We start from the raw sequence: 21,920 nt of genomic DNA on the forward strand, positions 1-21,920 counted from the left end.
CTGTAGGCCAGAGTAGACTGATAAGACTGCTTGGATTTGGTGGACTGATATAGGCTTAGGACTGTGGAGGTGACCGTATTACCACCACACCCGCCATACCCGGTGGTCACTAGTCATGAAGGCAGTCAAATTCCATGTGACAGTTTAGTCACGGTAATTAGGCTTCTCCAAGCTCGGATGCTGCTGATGGTCATTAGTAGCCTTATAAACTTCCTGGTACTCAGCACTCCCTCTAATCACTCTGACATCAATGCAAATGTAATCGAAAATCAAACATTTCATGAGAGCCCATGAGCTCATGTTGTGTAACATTTCTATAGGCTAACAATTGTGCGGGAACATAGAGTGATGGCTTCTACTAAAAAGTGGAGGATCCCATCAGCTTTCTATAGACTAGGCCTACTATGTTTATTTCTCAACTTTAATAATATTAAGCAAATTGTTAATATTTACAACAGGAGTATTACATACCTGGCTGGCATGAAAATGAACCACAGGTAAAGCGTCCTCCATTCGGTATTTAAGTGCATAGATGACATGTATTTTTTCCCACTGCCCCTGTTTCAAGACACATGCATGAGAATGGTCCATTCTAAATCAAAACAAATTTTACACATACAGTACCAGTCAAAAGTTTGGATAAATGTTCACTCCCTGTACTTTCTACAATGTAGAATAATAGTGAAGACATCAAAACTATGAAATAACACATATGGAATCATGTAGTAACCAAAAAAGTGTTAAACAAATCAAAATATATTTTAGATTTTAGATTCCTTTGCCTTGATGACAGCTGTCATGCCTGCTCCCGCTCTCCCTCTCTGGCGTTCAAGGGTACCAGGCTGCCCTTCACTACGCACACCTGCCACCATCATTACACGGAGCAGTGCTCATTGGACTCACCTGGACTCCTTCCCTTTGTTGATTGCCCCGTCTATAACTGTCTGCTCCCCCGTTTGTTCCCTGTGTCAGCATTAATGTCGTTATGTGTTCATGTCCAGACGCTGTCCTGTTCCATGTCCATTGCTAATTAAATGTTCACTCCCTGTACCTGCTTCTTGTCTCCAGCATTGATCCTTACAGACAGCTTTGCACACTCTTGGCATTCTCTCAACCAGCTTCACCTGGAATGCTTTTCTGACAGTCTTGAAGGACATATGCTGAGCACTTGACTCCTGCTTTTCCTTCACTCTGCAGTCCAAATCATCCCAAACTTTCTCAATTGGGTTGAGGTCAGGTGACTGTGGAAGCCAGCTCATCTGATGCAGCACTCCATCATTCTCCTTCTTGGCCAAATAGCCCTTACACAGCCTGGAGGTGTGTTGAGTCATTGTCCTGTTGAAAAACAAATGATAGTCCCACTAATCGCAAACCAGATGGGATGGCGTATCGCTTCAGAATGCTGTGGTAGCCATGCTGGTTAAGTGTGCCTTGAATTGTAAAGAAATCACAGACAGTGTCACCAGCAAAGCACCCCCACACCATCACACCTCCTCCATGCTTCACGGTGAGAACCACACATGTGGAAATTATCTGTTCACCTACTCTGCGTCTCACAAAGACATGGTGATTGGGACCAAAAATCTGAAATTTGGACTCAAAGGACAGATTTACACCGGTCTAATATCCATTGCCTGGTTTCTTGGCCCAAGCAAGTCCCTTCTTCTTATTGGTGTCCTTTAGTAGTGGTTTCTTTGCAGCAATTTGACCATGAAGGCCTGATTCACGTAGTCTCCTCTGAACAGTTTATTGTTGAGATGTGTCTGTTACTTGAACTCTGTGAAGCATTTATTTGTGCTGCAATCTCTGAGGCTGGTAACTAATGAACTTATCCTTTGCAGCAGAGGTAACTCTGGGTCTTCCTTTCCTGTGGCGGGCCTCATGAGAGCCAGTTTCATCATAGCGATTGATGGTTTTTGCCCAGCATAAGAAACTGCTTATATCCTACTGCCATGTGCACGTTGCTGTGCTTATAATGTGAAGAAATAGCCTAATAGTTTATCAACATTTTAAGCTAAACATTCTGATCTGTTGGGTCAGCCACATTGAGTAAAGCCTTTTTTTTTTTTTTGGCTAGTGGTTGTATTAATTTGGGATCTATCCCACAACTGTCCCAGACTATGTTTTGTATATTTACTTCTCACACATAATAGAATAGGTCGACTTTTGTACTATGGAAGATAGCAGATTGACATAGGCTAGTGCTTTTGCTATTCGTTAGGCCTACTCATCTTGTTGGTTTACGAGAAGTAAATGTGGACAGTTCTTCCATTATCTTCAATATGCACCTCGGAATTGGACAAGGACATGCGCAGTTGCGTCCCTGATTTGTGTGACTTCACTGGTAGCCTGTGCGAAAGACCCGATCACGTGATGGAGAGCCACGTGAGTGAGAAGGGCTTCGGTTTGCGCAGCACTCAGGGAGAAGGGCACAACAGCACTCTGGGTCGAAAAAGGCATGGTTTGTTTTAGGGTGCATTATGGCCACAAAGGGGATGCCACCATGAAATTGTAGATATTATCAAGTGCTTGTCAAATTGTGAATGAGAAATTATTGAAGTGTGTACAGCCTGATCAAAAAAACGTCTTTCAAGCGATTTTTTTCAAATCATCATTAGTCTCATGCAGCCTTACAATGTATTAAAAATCAAAACGTATAGTCCAACGTTTGTAGAACAACTAAAGTTTCTCTAAATTAAGCATATAGGAGTACCCATTTCTTTGTTAACTGCTCAACACAGAATAGCTGCACGTGTGCACTCTCAAATTGTTTGGAGAAAATATTTACATTATTCAGCTTTGTTCAATTGTATTCTTCATACTATAAAATAATGCCACGGAATTCTAGGCAAATCTTTTTCTGCTAAATGAACTAGTGTAGCCCACAGCCATTTGGCATAGCCACATCAGGACCTAACATAAGGACAACTCAGAGTATTCTATTATTTTCTTCTGTAATAGACTATATTTTCTTCATATCATGCTTAATCGATTTATTGTGAAGGTGTAGGCTATAATACATGGATTTGTTAGACTTTTTAAAATGTAGATGTTTCAAAGGTCTGCATCAGTGGCTTGTAGACTATGTGTGGAAGCCAGGAGATGCTAAACGTGTTTATGATAATTAATGGTCAATTACCGTGAGACCAACAGTTATTTGTTTGACAATCACCGACTGACGATATTTCATGACTGCCACAGCCTACCATTTTGAGATTATAATTAGAATAGATTCATACAATAGAAGGGCCCGCCCTGTTCTTTATTCACAATTTGGATTGCATAATAATTATGCATCGTTCGCTTCACCTGGCTCATCAACTCACCCATTCTCCCAATCATACTTTACTTAATTTATTTAAACTGTTGTTAAATTGCTGAAATTAGTTTCGGTATAGTTTAGGTTGAGTTTCGAGGCAATTATCAGGGTGGTTATCAACTGGACATGACACCTTCAACTGTCGTAGAAGGAGCGGAGCAGGTTCTACTGTCTGGAGAAGAAACTACTCACCGGAGAAACATATGAGCGAGCGAAACAGCGCCACTTTTTCTTACTATATGACATGCCAGAAAGCATCAGATTCATGGACTACACATACTTAAACAGAGGGGCGCTGTTTCGCTTGCTCGGATGATTTATCTCATATTGATTCGTCTTTGTCTCGCTCAAATAAATAATCAATATTTCATTATTTTATTTGGATGGGCAAGGATGTATGGTAGGGCAGGCCAGGCCCCCAAAGGCCCGCCCATAACGCCATGCCTTGTTTTTAACATGCAATTGCATTTAGAACTGTTTCCCAATGAATGGGCTTGTAAAAGCACATTTTATTCCAGCAGCAACCAGCTACGGAGCTGCGGAAGAAATCTCGCTCAAAATAGGCTCTGTATGCTGTGCACATGAGATAGTTGTGTTGGATAAATAAGATGCACGATGACTAATGAAAATACACACAGGCCAATCTAATTCCACTAAATTATGCAAATTAACCAATAGACCATATTGTTAATGATGGCGCCGGAGAGAATGGCTGCCGTTTTACGGTCTCCTTACCAATTGTGCTATTGTGTGTTTTTTCTCCTTATTTGTTACTTATTTTGTACATAATGTTTCTGCCACCATCTCTTATGACCGAAAAGAGCTTCTAGAAATCAGGACAGCATTACTCACCTCATATTGAAAGACCATTTTTTTCTTTTAAGGAGTTGGACGAGAGGGATTTACTCCAGACACCGGATTGTCATATATTGACGATGAAGGTCGGGGTGCCTTGTAAGGATCCTGCAGCGAGTGAGTAATTTGCCTTTACCATCGGTCCTATTAGCCAAAGTACAATCATTGGAAAATACAATAGACGAACTGCAAGCACATATATCCTACCAACGGGACATTTAAAACTGTAATGTCTTATGTTTCACCGAGTCGTGGCTGAACAGCGAAATTAATAACATACCGCTGGCGGGTTATACACTGTATCGGCAGAATAGAACAGTAGCCTCTGGTAAGACAAGGGGTTGCGGTCTATGTATATTTGTAAAGATCAACTGGTGCACGATATCTAAGGAAGTCTCAAGGTTTTGCTCACCTGAGGTAGAGTATCTCATGATAAGCTGTACACCACACTATTTACCAAGAGAGTTTTCATCTATATTCTTCGTAGCAGTCTATTTACCACCACAGACCGATGCTGGCACTAAGACCGCACTCAATGAGCTGTATACGGCCATAAGCAAACAGGAAAACGCTCATCCAGAGGCGGCGCACCTAGAGGCCGGGGACTTTAATGCAAGGAAACTTAAATACATTTTACCTAATTTTTACCAGCATGTTAAATGTGCAACCAGAGGGGAAAAAAACTCAAGAACCCATTTACTCCACACACAGAGATGCATACAAAGCTCTCCCTCGCCTTCTATTTGGCAAATCTGACCATAATTATATCCTCCTGATTCCTGCTTACAATCATAAACTAAAGCAGGAAGCACCAGTGACTCAGTCAATAAAAAAAGTAGTCTGATGAAGCAGATGCTAATCTACAGGACTGTTTTGCTAGCACAGACTGGAATATGTTACGGGATTCTTCCAATGGCATTGAGGAGTACATCACATCAGTCACTGGCTTCATCAATAAGTGCATCGATGACGTCGTCTCCACAGTGACTGTATGTACATACCCCAACCAGAAGCCATGGATTACAGGCAACATCCGCACTGAGCTAAAGGGTAGAGCTGCCGCTTTCAAGGAGCGGGACTCTAACCCGGAAGCTTATAAGAAATCCCGCTATGCCCTCCGATGAACCATCAAACAGGCAAAGCGTCAATACAGGACTAAGATCGAATCGTACTACACTGGCTCCGACGCTCGTCAGATGTGGCAGGGCTTGCAAACTATTACAGACTACAAAGGAAAGCACAGCCGCAAGCTGCCCAGTGTCACAAGCCTACCAGACGAGCTAAATTACTTCTATGCTCGCTTCGAGGCAAGTAACACTGAAACATGCATGAGAGCATCAACTGTTCCGGACGACTGCGTGATCACGCTCTCCGTAGCCAATGTGAGTAAGACCTTTTAAACAGGTCAACATTCACAAGGCCGCAAGGCCAGACGGATTACCATGACGTGTACTCCGAGCATGCGCTGACCAACTGGCAAGTGTCTTCACTGACATTTTTAACCTCTCCCTGTCTGAGTCTGTAATACCAACATGTTTCAAGCAGACCACCATAGTCCCTGTGCCCAAGAACACTAAGGTAACCTGCCTAAATGACTAGCGACCCGTAGCACTCACATCTGTAGCCATGAGGTGCTTTGAAAGGCTGGTCGTGGCCCACATCAACTCCATTATCCCAGAAACCCTATAACCACTCCAATTTGCATACCACCCCAACAGATCCACAGAGGATGCACTCTATTGCACTCCACACTGCCCTTTCACACCTGGACAAAAGGAACACCTATGTGAAAATGCGATTCATTGACTACTGCTCAGCTTTCAACACAATAGTGGCCTCAAAGCTCATCACTAAGCTAAGGACCCTGGGACTAAACATCTCCCTCTGCAACTGGATCCTGGACTTCCTGAAAGGCCGCCCCCAGGTGGCAAGGGTAGGTAACAACACATCCGCCACGCTGATCCTCAACACGGGCGCCCCTCAGGGGTGCGTGCTCAGTCCCCTCCTGTTCATTCCTGACTGCATGGCCAAGCACGACTCCAACGCCATCGTTAAGTTTGCTGATGACACAACAGTGGTAGGCTGATCAGCGACAACAATGAGACAGCCTATAGGGAGGAGGTCAGAGTCCTGGTCTTGTGGTGCCAGGACAACAACCTCGCCATCAACGTGATCAAGACAAAGAAGATGATTGTGGACTACAGGAAAAGGAGGACCGAGCACGCACCCCATTCTCATCGACGGGGCTGTAGTGGAGCAGGTTGAGAGCTTCAAGTTCCTTGGTGTCCGCATCACCAACAAACTATCATGGTCCAATCAGACCAAGACAGTTGTGAAGAGGGCAAGACAAAACCTATTCCCCCTCAGGAGACTGAAAAGTTTTGGCATGGGTCCTCAGATCCTCAAAAATGTATTCAGCTGCACCATCGAGAGCATCCTGACGGGTTGCATCACTGCCTGGTATGGCAACTGCTCGGCCTCCGACCACAAGGCACTACAGAGGGTACTGCGTACGACCCAGTACATCACTGGGGCCAAGCTTCCTGCCATCCAGGACCTGGCGGTGTCAAAGGAAGGCCCTAAGAATTGTCAAAGACGCCAGCCACCCTAGTCATAGACTGTTCTCTCTGCTACCGCACGGCAAGTGGTGCCGGAGCGCCAAGTCTAGGTCCAAAAGGCTCAACAGCTTCTAACCCCAAGCCATAAGATTCCTGAACAGCTAATCAAATGGCTACCCAGACTATTTGCATCCCCTCCCCTTTTACACTGCTGCTATTCTCTGTTTATTATCTATGCATAGTCACTTTAACTCTACCTACATGTACATATTACCACAATTACCTCAACTAACTGGTGCTCCCGCACATTGACTCTGTACCGATGCCCCCTGTATATAGCCTCGCTATTGTTATTTTATTGCTGCTCTTTAATTATTTGTTACTTTTATTTCTTATTTTTACTTAACACGTATTTTTCTTAAAACTGCATTGTTGGTTAAGGGCTTGTAAGTAAGCATTTCACTGTAAGGTCTACACCTGTTGTATTAGGTGCAATGGACAAATAACATTTGATTTGACCAATAAGCATGACCTCAAATGTATTTCCATTGACTGGTATTTCCTTCAATGGGATTTTTTTTTGTCTCGGTCATTTTGGCCTGCAACAGTTTTAATGATCTGCTTTTCCTTATTTGTATTTTTTTTTTGCTTTTGCAATTGCTGGCTAACATAAACCCTCCCACTGGGCAAACCCTGGTTGAAAAGATATGTCTCAGACTGATTTGTAATAGACTGGTATAGGCCCAATTAAAAAAGTAAACATTGGCTGTTGATTACATCGCATTTTTTCACATGGTGGGGTCCTGAATTTTTTAAATAAAAAGTTTGGAAACCCCCAGAGTAGAGGATGCATTAGTACCATTGTTTCACCACAGAGTCTAGTTTGTAACTTCAGTAATATGCAAAATGACTGACATATGAAACGTCATCTTGAGTTGTCATGTAATGATGTGGCATCTCCACATGAAACAGTTTTTCTAGGTAGAGGCAGTGAAAGACCACGAATACAAATAAGGAAAGGCTTTGTTATGACAGATAAATAGAGTAACCTTTGACCTTGTTCTCATCCATCATAATCAAGACCAGGGTGTATTCATTACATCTTGCAACGGAACCCGTCTACGTTTAAGAACCAAAAGGAAGCAAACAGAGCAAACAGAACGAAACTGTGAGGGACCTACCTGAATTTGTCCAACTGTTTCTGTTAAAAATGGTTTTGCAATTGCATCAAACAAAATATTTTGCAACAGAATTGGCGTAATGAATACACCCCAGGGTTTATGGAGGTATACAGTGAACCTTATTTATAAGTGTCCCAGATACATACTTTTCTATAGGTAGGTTCTGAATGTTACATCATTGATGATAAGAAGTGAGGTCCAGGTAACAATAAATATAATGTACATTGTCATTATTTATTTATGATCAATGAACGTTTACTTTGGACAACATAATCAAGCATATACAAGCAAATGTATGCCTGTTTAATTCTCCACTCATGCATGTACGTCTACCAGTTATTGCAGACATAAGAAGCCTCTCTAAAATGTTAGAATGACAGGGAGGGTACCAATGCTGTAGAAATCACATGACCCGCATTTCAGCTTGCATGTAGTTGGTATTAAAATGTTTCCAGGACCACCTTCTGTCCACTGCGTACATAGTGGCAATATTGCGAGAAAATACACGTCCCTCGGCTCTTTTGTAACTAGCGTTATATTTTTGACATCGGGGCTCGGTCACGTTCCCGTAGAACTTAGCATTTAGTGGCCGTAGCTAGCTGTACCTTGCAGCTGTTATTATTGCTCCGATCCAAAAGTGACAGAGGCAGAGAACGAAAGTGCGAGGGGGACTGCGAATTAGCTGGGTTAGCTAGCTAACTAGGAGGGCTGAAGCCAAGTAAGGCCTGTGACCGAGAGGATCGTGTTCCCTTCCGACAGAAACACGGCGAAATCATGGCCAACATCGCGGTTCAAAGGATAAAACGGGAATTTAAAGAGGTTCTCAAAAGCGAGGAGGTGGGTTATTTATTTTCTTCAATCGACCGTGAATGCAACGCCAGGTAGCTAGCAACGTTAGCAGAGTTTGTGTCAAACACGATTGCCTGTTGTTGGAAAGTAGTGTTTTGTTAGCTAACAGCTAGATAGCGGTACCAGCTGTTAACAAAAGCGAAGGACAAGGCGCTAGCTGGCTTGCAAGCGAAGGCCAACGAAGGAAAATGTGACTGGCTTTTTGCTAACTACGTTATCGTTAGTTATGGCTGCTAGCCTACAGGAAACCCCCTGCCTGGATGCCAGCTACTACTATACAGATAGCGAAAGTAGCAACCTAGTTAGGCCAGGGGTAGTGAAATAAGCCAAGCAAATACGCTCACCCTGGCTTGATATGATTAAAGAGGTGAAGACGTTAGCTATCTGGTTATTTAGCCAACGAGCTAACTAAAAAGTATATTTGCCCCCACACCGCTAACGATATGTTACCACCAATGATTGTTATATACATAATTGGTTACTACCAGAGTGCAACTTCTGCCGCAGAGGGTTCGAAAGCTAACGTTAGTGTGACATTTTCTACCTGTCCTGTTGCAGGCTAGGTTCAAGATAAATCATCATCAAATATTAGAAATGCATCAAAACACAATTTTAACTGGAAACTAATATTAGGGTTTTAGGGGACAAAATGTAACTTTGGTTCAGGTGTAATACTTTGCATTCCATGTTTTAGATGCTTCTCCCAGAAACACAGAACACTTTATTTCATGAGGATAGGATTTACCATACATGTAGCTGAGCTATCTTATTTTCAAGTTATTGAAAAAGGTCTCGGACAGGTCCATGTTAATCCCTAGTCGATAAAGGCATCAAATCACCTGTCTGGATTGTTAAATTCAACATGTTTTGTCCAATATCTGAAGATAGGGTGGTCATATTGTTATGACGTCTTTTCAGTTCAAATGCTATATTATGTAAATGTGGCAGTACGGAATACATCATTACAATTTAGTTTTATGCGAAACAGAGTTTGTAACAATTTGAACCAATTTATGATATTAGAATACCACTTTTTATACGACTTTATGCAAATGAGATACTTAATACACCCCCCCACGTTGTCTCAGTGAACGGCGTAAGGCACTCCCCACACAGCTATCACTAGTCATAGAAATCGGGGTGGCGAAACGTGAGTTTGGATCACTCTCTCACAACCCATACATCAAAATGTAGATACGAAGCTCTACTTTGTAACCTGCTGTTTTTTCCCCCCATGTCTCTGAAAACATCTGAATGATAGATGAAAAAAAAAGTTTTACCTTAAACTGAACAAAAATATTGATGCAACATTCAACAGAGGCGTTGGAGGCGGCTTATGGTAGAGAAATGAACATCCAATTCTTTGGCAACAGCTCTGGTGGACATTCCTGCAGTCAGCATGCTCCCTACAAAACTTGAGACATCTGTGGCATTGTGTTGTGTGGCAAAACTGCACAATTTAGAATTTCCTTTTGTCACCAGCACAAAGTGCACCTGTATAATGATCATGCTGTTTAATCATGTTCTTGATATGCCAAACCTGTTAGGTGGCTGGATTATCTTGGCAAAGGAGAAATGCTCACTAACAGGGGTGTAAACAAATTGTGCACAATTTGAGAGAAAAAAGCTTTTTGTGTGTATGGAAAATCTCTGGGATATTTTATTTCAGCTCACGAAACATGGGACCAACACTTTACATGTTGCGTGTATATTTTGTTCAGTGTAGTTCAGTCAAGACGTCCATTGACCGTGAAACACCCTCGGGACTTTCCCATTGCTCTTGGCAATACAATGTCACATCGATCTTCCTCTAGGTTGAGGAATACCCATCGCAATTATAAACAACGATTTGTGGGGTTTCACTAAAAGGGTTGGCCCACAGATTTGAATGTCCTTGGCACAGTATTGGGATTTTTACTGCCACATTGTTTTCAAATCATTTATGTATTTTGACGACCACATAATTTACATTTTGGGTGCGTTCGTAAATTCGCACTGGCTTACTACTCTGATTTCAGAGCGCACTCGTCTGAGTGTGCCAGAGCGCAGAATAGCTGATGAATTTACAAACGTTTAACAGCCGTTGAATATGGCCGGTGTCAGAAAATGTCACCGAAAAAGCTCAATTAAATTGTTGCCAGCAGCACAGTTACATTCACCAATGCTCTGGATAACATAAAAACAGCATAATCAGCTCCGCTAGGGTGAGTAAAATGGTCAGTGAGGTGTTCTCTTGTTTATGTCTGGAAGTAGCTAGCGAACATTAGCCGGTTAGCTTGGATGCTTGACTACCGTTGTGAGGTCAGAACGCTCGGATCAACCCTACTCCTCAGCCAGAGCATCCAGTGTGCGCTCTGAACACCCCGAGAACGAACGATAACCTGACAACGCACTGAATTTACAAACGCCCAGCGCGCACTCTGGCACTCCAGATTGAATTTACAAATGCACCTTTGGTGAAAACAGATTTGTTTATTGCAGTATTTTGTAGAATTCTTGCATGGAGTCCATTATTTGTTGGGTCACCTAACACCCAACTAATATCAACATTTATATTTAGTTTTGCAGAAATGATTTGCCTTCTATAAGTTAAGAAATATTGCCTAGTGTCTTGTCGTTCTCTTATCAAAAACCCACATCTTAAAGATATTTTCTAGTTTCTCTCCCTCATGAGGATAATGAAACTTAACAAGTGAAGGTATACCTACCAATTAGTTTGTTTTTACTGATACAAATGTGATTTATGAAGTAATTCAAATGCATTATTCTGTTACCAAATCGGTAACAGAATGACAAAAGAAAATCTGTAATCGAATGACTGCTACAGAATCGGAGACAATGGAAGTTCATAGTCACAAACCAAAGGAGGTTTGTGGCTCCTTAATTGGGTAGAATGGACTTGTGGTAAAGGCTAGAGGGGAATGAGTGGAATGGTATCAAATGCAAACATATGGTTTCCATGTGTTTGATGCCATTCCCATTTGCTCTGTTCCAGCCATTATTATGAGCCATCCTACCCTCGGCAGCCTCCACTGCCGCAAACCCAGTAGTGTAGTGCTGTCTTATTTAGGTGATGGAGCGCAATTTTTGTTCGACGTCCTTTCCTTTTTGTACCGACAGATGTAACCTATTGAATAGCCTATCATTTAAAGAATATGCATAAAATGCGTCCTCCAATTGCAAACTGCCTATGCCCACACACAGTTTGTCTCAAATGTTTTCTATTTTTAATACCCTCCAATGCCAAGTTAGGCATAGGCTACCTAATTTCAAAATAGGCCGTCACTGTCAATCGCGAATGATATTTCTTCACGTTTTACTGGTGAAACGTCAACTGCATCTGCGTGCCAATCCATTTGATCTCTCTGTTGCATGGGAATATGCATTTAGATGTTCTTGAATTACTGTTTCGTGAGCGAATTAGAGCAGATGCGTTTTCTTGCATTTTGTTTCAGCCGAAGCACGTGTCCCACCTAGTGGCACGCTCGGGTTGAGTTTTGGCGCACACAAGAAAAATGGACTATGCTGCTTCAGCTGACCATCGTAAAATCGCATTAGAAATTAGGTGTTTTTGGTGTAACAGTAACGTTCTAGGCCTGATATGCTATTATAGTTGGTTCTGTTACGTAAAATGCTAATTAATCATTGATCTTGCGAGACATTGATTAAGCTTTTGTCATAACTTTACTAAACGAGCACCGTGGTGAGAAGTGATGATCTATCTGTAATAATAAGTGATGAGTAGGACTATTAGGCGGCGTGTTTATTTGAAGCGGTTGGTGCTGCAAGGACGGCACCAGTGAAAGAGTGTGACCCGGCTCTACTTATTTTACCCGGCTCTAAGGATGTCACTCACTGACACCACCCCTGGTTAGAGGGGAATAACGCAGCCCAAGAGTTAACACCCACACTGGAACTTTATTTAAACATACTGAGGAAGATGAACATGGGATGTACACTACGTGACCAAAAGTATGTGGACACCTGCTCGGCAAACATCTCATTCCAAAATCATGGGCATTAATATGGAGTTGGTCCCCCCCCTTTGCTGCTATAACAGCTTCCACTCTTCTGGGAAGGCTTTCCACTAGATGTTGGAACATTGCTGCGGGGACTTGCTTTCATTCAGCCACGAGTGAGGTCGGGCACTGATGTTGGGCGATTAGGCCTTGCTCGTAGGCAGCATTCCAATTCATCCCAAAGGAGTTGTGGGCTGTAGATCAGGGCTGTGTGAAGGCCAGTCAAGTTCTTCCACACCGATCTCGACAAACCATTTCTGTATGGACCTCGCTTTGTGCACGGGGGCATTGTCATGCTGAAACAGGAAAGGGCCTTCCCCAAACTGTTGCCACAAAGCTGGAAGCACAGAATCATCTAGAATGTAATTTAATGCTGTAGCGTTAAGATTTCCCTTTCCTGGAACTAAGGGGTCTACCCCGAACCATGAAAAACAGCCCAGACCATTATTCCTCCTCCACCAAACTTTACAGTTGCCACTATGCATTCGAGCATGTAGCGTTCATCTAGCATCCGCCAATCCCAGATTTGTCCGTCAGACTGCCAAATGGTGAAGCGTGATTCATCACTCCAGAGAATGCATTTCCGCTGCTCCAGAGTTCAATGGCTGCGAGCTTTACACCACTCCAGCCGAGACTTGGTATTGCGCACGGTGATCTTTGGCTTGTGTGTGGCTGCTCGGCCATAGAAACCCAACGAACAGTTGTTGTGCTGACGTTGTTTCCAGAGGCAGTTTGGAACTCTGTAGTGAGTGTTGCAACCGAGGACAGACAATTTGAAACGCGCTTCAGCACTCGGCGGTTCCGTTCTGTGAGCTTGTGTGGCCTACCACTTCGCGGCTGAGCCGTTGTTGCTCCTAGACGTTTCCACTTCACAATAACAGAACTTACAGTTGACCGGGGCAGCTTAAGCAGGGAAGACATTTGATGAACTGACTTGTTGGAAAGGTGGCATCCTATGACGGTGCCACATTGAAAGACACTGAGCTCTTTCATAAGCGAGGCCTCACAGAGGCGGGTCAGGATGTCCCCTGTGTCCATGGCCCGAGAGGTGAGCAGACTCAGCGGCTCCCCAACCGAGGCAGGTCAGGCCCCAGCAGCGGAGAGCAGGCGCGGCAGTGGTTCCTCGGGCTGTGCCCCAGTGCACGAACCAGAAGTGTACCCAGGGCAAGCTCCAGAGAAGGTCCCAGCGGTAGACCCAGAGTCCAGGCCAACACTGGTGAGTCCAAGGCAGATGGTGGATCAGCTCAGACCCCAGGAGCAGGAATAGGTAGTGCCCCTGGGACAGGACACTGGGGGGGTGAAGTCTGGGTGGTCGGCCCCGATGAGGTCTGTTGTTGTGTCCCCCACAGTCACGTCGGGTGTTGAGTCCAGCAGGACCAGGACTGGAGCTGGGTCAGGTGGTGCATGCTGGGGACCCAGGGCTGTGGCTGGGTCAGGTAAAGCTGTACTATCAGTAGCTGGTGACACCAGTGTGGCTGTGTACCCCCCCCCCCATGGGCACAGGTCATGGCTAGACTGGTCATCAGAGGTAGCAGCAGACCGGTCCGGTGCTACTGTCCCTACTGCAGGGACAGGGTGTCAGATGGGCAGACAGGCTCGCCGTGTAGCTTTGACTGGTGATGATCTGGTGGCGGTGAGGAATAGGGTCCAGCCAGCGACATAGGCTCACTACCGTGTGGCGATGCTGCTGGAATCACATAGGAGAGGGTTCCCCCAGACTCCACAGCAGTGGAGGGGGGAATCGGGGGGGGAATCGGGAATGACATCTGTTGTGGGCTCAGTCTCTGTAGCAGGCAACTCCTGAGGACCGGCGGGGGCCGAGAACATGACGTGTCCCTGCCCGGTCTCAGTCGCAGCCGTGCCCGACAACGGTGCCAGGACCGGAGAAGCAATATAGTCACACCCGATGGTCACAGTCACACCTGGCAACGGTGCCGGGGCCGAAGAGACAAATTCCTGCTGCTGTCCTTCATATGACTATCCGATGTTCTCTACTGCAACCTGTTGGAGAGGGCTCCCCTGACAGGATGAACCCTGGGATCTGGTCTTCTGTTGCATAATATTCTGATCAATACGGGCGAAACTGTACTCCCTATGACGTATGCAGCGATGTCCACTGCACTGCAACTCCCTGGTACTCTCAATGTAGAAGAATAAGTCACACGCTGGGTTGTTGGGGACGTGGCCCCACTTGGTGCTGAGTAGTATCCCAGAGGTGGAGGAGAAGGGGCCTTAGGGTCCATGCTGCACCACATGGTAGAAGTTCACTGGATACCCCAGAGTCATACTCCACTTGTGGTGTTGAAGGATAGCTCTGCCATTCGGCTTGTTCAGGAACAAACAACGATTTGCAGTATAGCCTTATAGGCCTATGACTACATGCTATAGCCTAATGTAAACACAAATACATATAGCTGAATAATTGCACTGTTTTCTAGGAGAGCTTTAGTTGCGAGTAGGCGTTTCATTGTATGGTGTGGCTTACACTACGCTGGAACATAAATAAACGTCGATTTGATTAGCTAGAACACCTTACAGTTTACCCTATTACAGAATAAAATCATGTATTTGCATATATTAAGCATGCTATCACATCTATTGACCATTACAACGTGAAATTGCAGGAAATTCATTTTTAAAACAGCCAATTGATTGTTTCAAGCTGTTGGTGTGGCGTATTCATGGGTCTTAATAAACTATAACCTAAATGCATTTATTTGACATTTCCAGTCGCCCACCCTGACATGCCAAGCTAGAACGGATCCTGCCTCTCTACCAATAGCCAATATAGTGTAAATATTCCAAGCAGGGTTACAGCAACTTCCAGAGACGGTTAGGCTGCTTGGGCTTTGCGGTGTCTGGTTTGGGTGTCCTCGTAACCGAGTGGTCACACACAGTTCTGGGTTCCACAGCTTAATAGTGTTGCACGGTATACTGAAACTTGGGTACTTTTTTTGATACTATGACATAAAAAAAACAAAAAACATTTCGGTTCAAAAAATTTTCTTTTTTACTTTCGGTACTTCTGTCAAATGTGTCTCGCGGATCAAGCCTGTCTATCAGCGCAGCCGACCCCTTATTATAGCGCACCGCGCCTGGTCCACTTACTCACTGCTATCCTGCACTGGGAGTCTGGGATACATCATGTTAGCTCCCCACTCATGCTGCACAGAAGTTAACACACTTGAATAATGCGACACGGCATGTAGAAATGTTCATAACTGTTTGCAAATGAATGTCCCTACAGGCTAGAACACTTTACGATGCAAGAAGATACCGGTAGCTTTTGGCCCTTTTTGGATATCGTATCAGAATCTATAGCACAAGTCACTACTTTCAAACGTCTCATAATGTTGCTTGTTATCAAGGTATCTGTCATACTCGAGTGCAAGGAGACCGATCATGTGGAAAGTATTAGTTCTCGCTTTTCCGTGAGAATGTCTGTGTTGGGATGAGGTACCCTCTGACGGATACCCCTCCTTTCCTTACACCCTGGCCCTTGCTCTGTGACAGAACTAACTGACCTCTCTTCTCTCTGACAGACGAGTAAAAACCAGATCAAAGTGGACCTGGTGGATGAGAACTTCACAGAGCTGAAGGGGGAGATTGCAGGGCCACCTGATACACCGTATGAAGGTGAGAGGCCCAGGGGAGTTTACTGTCGTCTATTCAGACAGACCTAACTGCTTTACCTGGGACAGACTCGCCTGGGTTTACTTGAGGTCTGAGGCAGACTACCTAACTCACACTACCTAACTTACCACAATAGGATTCAAAGCACTTTTACCTCAAGTGAGCGTGGTTCATGTCATGCAAAAGGATACCGAATTTTTATTTTTATTTTTTTTTATTTTTTATTTTTTTGTTGCTGTGATTAATTATTTTCCCCAAAAATGTTTTCAGGTGGTAGATATCAACTAGAAATAAAAATTCCAGAAACATATCCCTTCAACCCACCAAAGGTAGGTGTGTGTGTGTGTGTGTGTGTGTATATCAAACATATTCTGATGTTTGTCATTCAGTTGTGGATTTTGTCAACATTGACCTGTGCCAGGGTGAAGTCCTTGCTAATTTATTTGCTTGTTTTTGTGCTTCCCGTGGCCCCCCAGGTACGATTTATCACGAAGATCTGGCATCCCAACATCAGCTCAGTCACAGGTGCAATATGTCTGGACATCCTCAAAGACCAGTGGTGAGTCACTATGTCAATAAAAAAAATATATATATAATTATTATTTTTTTTTTTTTTCATTGTCATGTCTCGGTTAAGGCTGATCCCAGGTCTTACTACTCTGTGTACCCTTTGTGTGTCTGACAGGGCAGCAGCTATGACGCTGAGGACAGTGCTGCTGTCACTACAGGCCTTACTGGCAGCTGCAGAACCAGACGACCCACAGGACGCTGTGGTGGCCAATCAAGTGAGAGGAACACTGTGTGCATGTGTGGGAGAGAGAGAGCATGCAGAAGTATGCCTGGAATGTCTTTGTAGATTTTGTAATGTGTTTAAAAAAAAAAATTTTTTAGACTTGCTCTGTCTCCTCACTGCTTTATTCTACAATGGGTTGGTCAAAACAAGCATTGTGATTGGTTGAGACGCGTTCTAAGCCAGCCGTACTAAAAAAACCTGTTTAGCACGGGTAAGCCTATGACGCAAAGATGGGCATCTTGTTTTCTGTTCTATCTGAGAAATCCCTGCTCATCCGCTGTCCCATCAGCCCAGCCAGCCAATTCATTAAGTTGATCTCCACTGTAAAACCCATCGAGACATTATTTGCTTCTAGCTTAACATTTGGTTTGCAACAAGTGGGGTTTGTGCCAATGTTGCTGTCTCTCTCGACATTTGCAACATTGTTTTGATATTGAAATTCGATCTCCACTGTCCTATTGAGAATTAGTGTCAGGACGAGACCGACATCTTTTCTCAGCCGGTCAAAATCATGAATCAGCATTAATCCTCAAACACTGATTTCTCACAGTGCATTCTGAAAGTATTCAGACCCCTTGACTTTTTCCACATTTTGTTACGCTTCAGCCTTATTATAAAATGTATTAAATAGTTTTTCACCTCAATCTACACACACTACCCCATAATGACAAAGAAAAAAGATTTTTAGATTTTTTTGCAAATGAATAAAATAATGAAATATCACATTTTATATAAGTATTCAGACCCTTTACATAGTACTTTGTTGAAGCACCTTTGTCAGCGATTACAGCCTTGAGTCTTCTTGGCAATGACGCTACGAGCTTGGCACACCTGTATTTGGGGGGTTTCTCCAATTCTTCTCTGCAGATCCTCTCAAGCTCTGTCAGGTTGGATGGGGAGCGGTGCTGCACAGCTATTTTCAGGTCTCTCCAGAGATGTTCAAGTCCGGGCTCTGGCTGGGCCACTGGAGGACATTCAGAGACCTGGCCCGGAACCCCTCCTCCATTGTCTTGGCTCTGTGCTTTTGGTCATTGTCCTGTTGGAAGGTGAACCTTCGCCCCAGTCTGAGGTCTTGAGCACTCTGTCGCAGATTTTTATCAAGGATGCTTTGCTCCGTTCATCTTTCCCTCGGTCCTGACTCTCCCAGTCCTTGCCGCTGAAAAGCATCCTCACAGCATGATGCTGCCACCAACATGCTTCACTGTAGGGATGGGGCCAAGTTTCCTCCAGATGTGACGCTTGGCATTCAGGCCAAGGAGTTGAGTCTTGGTTTCATCAGATCACAGAATCTTGTTTTTCATGGTCAGAGTCCTTTAGGTGCTTTTTGGCAAACTCCAAGTGGGCTGTCATGTGGCTTTTACAGAGGGGTAGCATCCGTCTGGTCACTCTACCATAAAGGCCTGATTGATGGAGTGTGATTGTGGAGGCCAGGTAAATATGGTCAAATAGCCCTTACACAGCCTGGAGGTGTGTTTTGGGTTATTGTCCTGTTGAAAAACAAATGATAGTCCCACTAAGCTCAAACCAGATGGGATGGTGTATTGCTGTAGAATGCTGTGGTAGCCATGCTGGTTAAGTGTGTCTTGAATTCTAAATAAATCAGTGTCAGTTCTTGACATTTTCCAGATTGACTGACCTTCGTGTCTTAAAGTAATGATGAACTGTCATTTCTCTTTGCTTATTTGAGCTGTTCTTGCCAGTATATGAACTTGGTATTTTACCAAATAGGGCTATCTTCTGTATACCACCCCTACCTTGTTACAACACAACTGATTGGCTCAAACACATTAAGAAGGAAAGAAATTCCACAAATTATCTTTTAACAAGGCACACCTGTTAATTGAAATGCATTCCAGGTGACTTCCTCATTAAGCTGGTTAAGAGAATGCCAAGAGTGTGCAAAGCTGTCATCAAGGCAAAGGGTGGCTACTTTGAATAATGTCAAATATAACATGTATTTTGATGTAACACTTTTTTGGTTACTACATGATTCCATATGTGTTATTTCATAGTTTAGATGTCTTCACTATTATTCTACAATGTAGGAAATAGTAAAAATAAAGAAAAAGCCTTGAATGAGTAGGTGTTTGGAAACTTATTTTTAATACTTTTGCAAAAATGTCAAAACTTGTTTTTGCTTTGTCATTATGGGGCATTGTGTGTAGATTGAGGACATTTAAAAAATAAATGTCATCAGTTTTAGAATAAGGCTGTAACTTAACAAAATGTGGAAAAAGTCGTCAGGTCTCAATACTTTCCGAATGCACTGTATACAGAGAAATGTCAATAGAAAAACAGGTCCAATAAAATGAAATGCAGCTACTTTGCTGTTTTTCTAGCTCCATGGTTTGACGTGACTGTGTTAACCGTAGTTGGCTAGCTAGCAAGCAAGGGATAAGAGCGTTGCCGGCCAGCATGGCAACGGAACATTTAGAACCAATGACTGGGATATTGAACAGAGTTCACGACTGGGTCGCGTATCTGGCAGCTTAACCGCTAGAATGAACATTTCAGCTGGCTTGGCTAGCAACCATAGATGCGTGGGGACTAGCCTATATTTTTGTTGAGGGATGATATACTAGCTGATGAATAGGTTGATAACCCGTTGTAGAAAAGTAATTGTACACTCGGTTGTACACTTTTTTTTTTTTTTTTGCACAAAAGAAGTGCTAACCAAGTAGTTTTATTATGCTCTTTCGTGTACAATTGCTTTACTAAATTGTAGCGTAGTGAGGTTTTGTATACTGCCAACTCAGTGTTGTGTGTTCTCACCCTTTTAGTATAAGCAGAACCCAGAGATGTTCAAACAGACGGCCAGACTCTGGTCTCACGTGTACGCCGGCGCCCCCTCCTCCAGCCCAGAGTACACCCGCAAAATAGACAAACTCTGTGCCATGGGCTTCGACAAAGTGAGTGGGCCCCCCGTGACTAGCTCTAATGCTGTCTCAGCAGTCGATACCTTCATAACTCATTTACATTTTATTATGGTTCACCAATGGATCTGTTTTGTTTGAATACTTTAGCATAGTTATGACTGTGTTATAAACTTCCTTCTCTACTGTTTGTCCCGTCTCCACAGAATGCAGTAATAGTGGCGTTGTCGTCGAAATCCTGGGACGTGGAAACTGCGACAGAGCTACTGCTCAGTAACTGAGTCTCAACGGCCCCCTGGTCCTAAACCACCCATCACACCACCTCACCCGGCCCCGTCTGACTCCTCTATACACACCCTCTCCTTCAGTCTCCCTCCATCTGAAGCCCTCCTCTGACCCCTCACCTCCACACCTGTTGGATACCCCCTCTCAACCTCTTGGCACTTCTCCCCTTAGTCATAATCACCATCATCTCTGCTCTGTACCACGCTCCAGCTTTCCTGCCATCTTCACATTGGCACTATACCCTTCCATTTCACATACCTCAATCAAATGACTTGAACCAAATTCCCTTCCTCTGTGCGCATGCTGGACCCCGTTCACACTCTGGCTTTGTCCAAACACTCTTCACTGGCATCCTATTTAACTATACAATCCTTTTACATCAGCTATGACCTTGAAGAAAGTGAGGAAGCACTGTTAGATTGTTTGAACAGAGCCATTTTCTTAATCTCCTCCATCTCCACCCTTTTGGCACTTGCTAGGAAACATTACAGATTTCTCCTTGCAGTAGCCACATCCGTATCATGCCCATCTTGTCACCTGTCTTAAGAGTTTTAACTTCCCAGACTCCCCTCCCCAGGAAAATCCATCAGCAGGTAGCCCCACCCCCCCTCATGATTCATAATCATCACTCTTTCCTCCTCCCACTTTTCTTTTATTTGGTTCTGGCCTCCTACATGAAGACATTTGGATTCCCATTTTTAAAAAGAAAGAAAACAAAAAGCGGAAAACGCTCACCTCATTGTTCACCGATAACACTACTCAAGCAAATTGAGACTGGAAGTTAAAAAAAATGTAAAGGTTTGAAAAATATGGCATCCACTGAATTATGCCAACAGAGGGAAAAAAACTGTCAAGAATTCATCTGTAAATAAAGCTATTAAAGTCTGTGTAAATTAATCCAAAATGTGTGGAATGTGTTATGTGCTTTTAAGAAGAGCTTAATATTGTATCATTATTTTTATGATTTTGTGTGTTTGCATTTGCGTGTGCGATTTAGTAGTCTTCCGTGTGTGTGTGTGTGTGTGTGTGTGTGTGTAAAAAATCTAGGGTGAGAAGCAAAATGTATGATGCTGGGGAAACAAAGTCCAGTGGGAATTATATACCTGGGAAAAGTAGAACGTTCATATTCATTACAATAGAATTGTGTGGGTGTGCAGGTAACCATGCTGCATACATATGCATATTTATTTAGATGAGTGTATTTGTATGCACTGCACCGTCAGTGGCGCCAAAGGAATTCATAAATGGGTTCAACCTGTCGGTAAAGATGATTAAAAACCAACATGCTGCTGGATCAGCGCAGGAGCAAGATTGACGTATCGTACAATGGGCTCTCAGTTGCGAAAAAGCCGCAGAGCAGATAGTCTGCGTAGTCAGGCGAGAGTTATTAGTCAGAACACAACCAGATGGCAGGGTAGGTAGCATGTGTCTGAGCCAGCCTCGCCAACAAGTCCATCTTCTATCACAGGAGTGGGCCTGGCAGCGCTCTCTTATAGCCATATTGCAGCCTGCGTGCCTGCACTGGGAAGAATGCCCCTACAAGCTTGTGTGAATC

At 43.7% G+C, this 21,920-nt stretch overlaps 1 protein-coding gene across 1 annotated transcript; it reads left to right on the top strand.

Annotated features, from left to right (window-relative positions):
• The first annotated feature begins 8,374 nt into the window (after positions 1-8,374).
• LOC106604781 (ubiquitin-conjugating enzyme E2 K) lies at positions 8,375-21,262 on the top strand. Its single transcript, XM_014199805.3, has 7 exons — positions 8,375-8,750; positions 16,324-16,417; positions 16,685-16,743; positions 16,891-16,973; positions 17,100-17,199; positions 19,988-20,116; positions 20,287-21,262. The coding sequence occupies exons 1-7, from the start codon at positions 8,688-8,690 to the stop codon at positions 20,359-20,361; spliced, it is 603 nt and encodes a 200-aa protein (XP_014055280.1). The 5' UTR covers positions 8,375-8,687; the 3' UTR covers positions 20,362-21,262.
• The last annotated feature ends 658 nt before the right edge of the window (positions 21,263-21,920 follow it).

This window comes from Salmo salar, chromosome 05, assembly GCF_965601325.2.
Source record: "Salmo salar chromosome 05, fSalSal1, whole genome shotgun sequence".
NCBI lineage: Eukaryota > Metazoa > Chordata > Actinopteri > Salmoniformes > Salmonidae > Salmo > Salmo salar.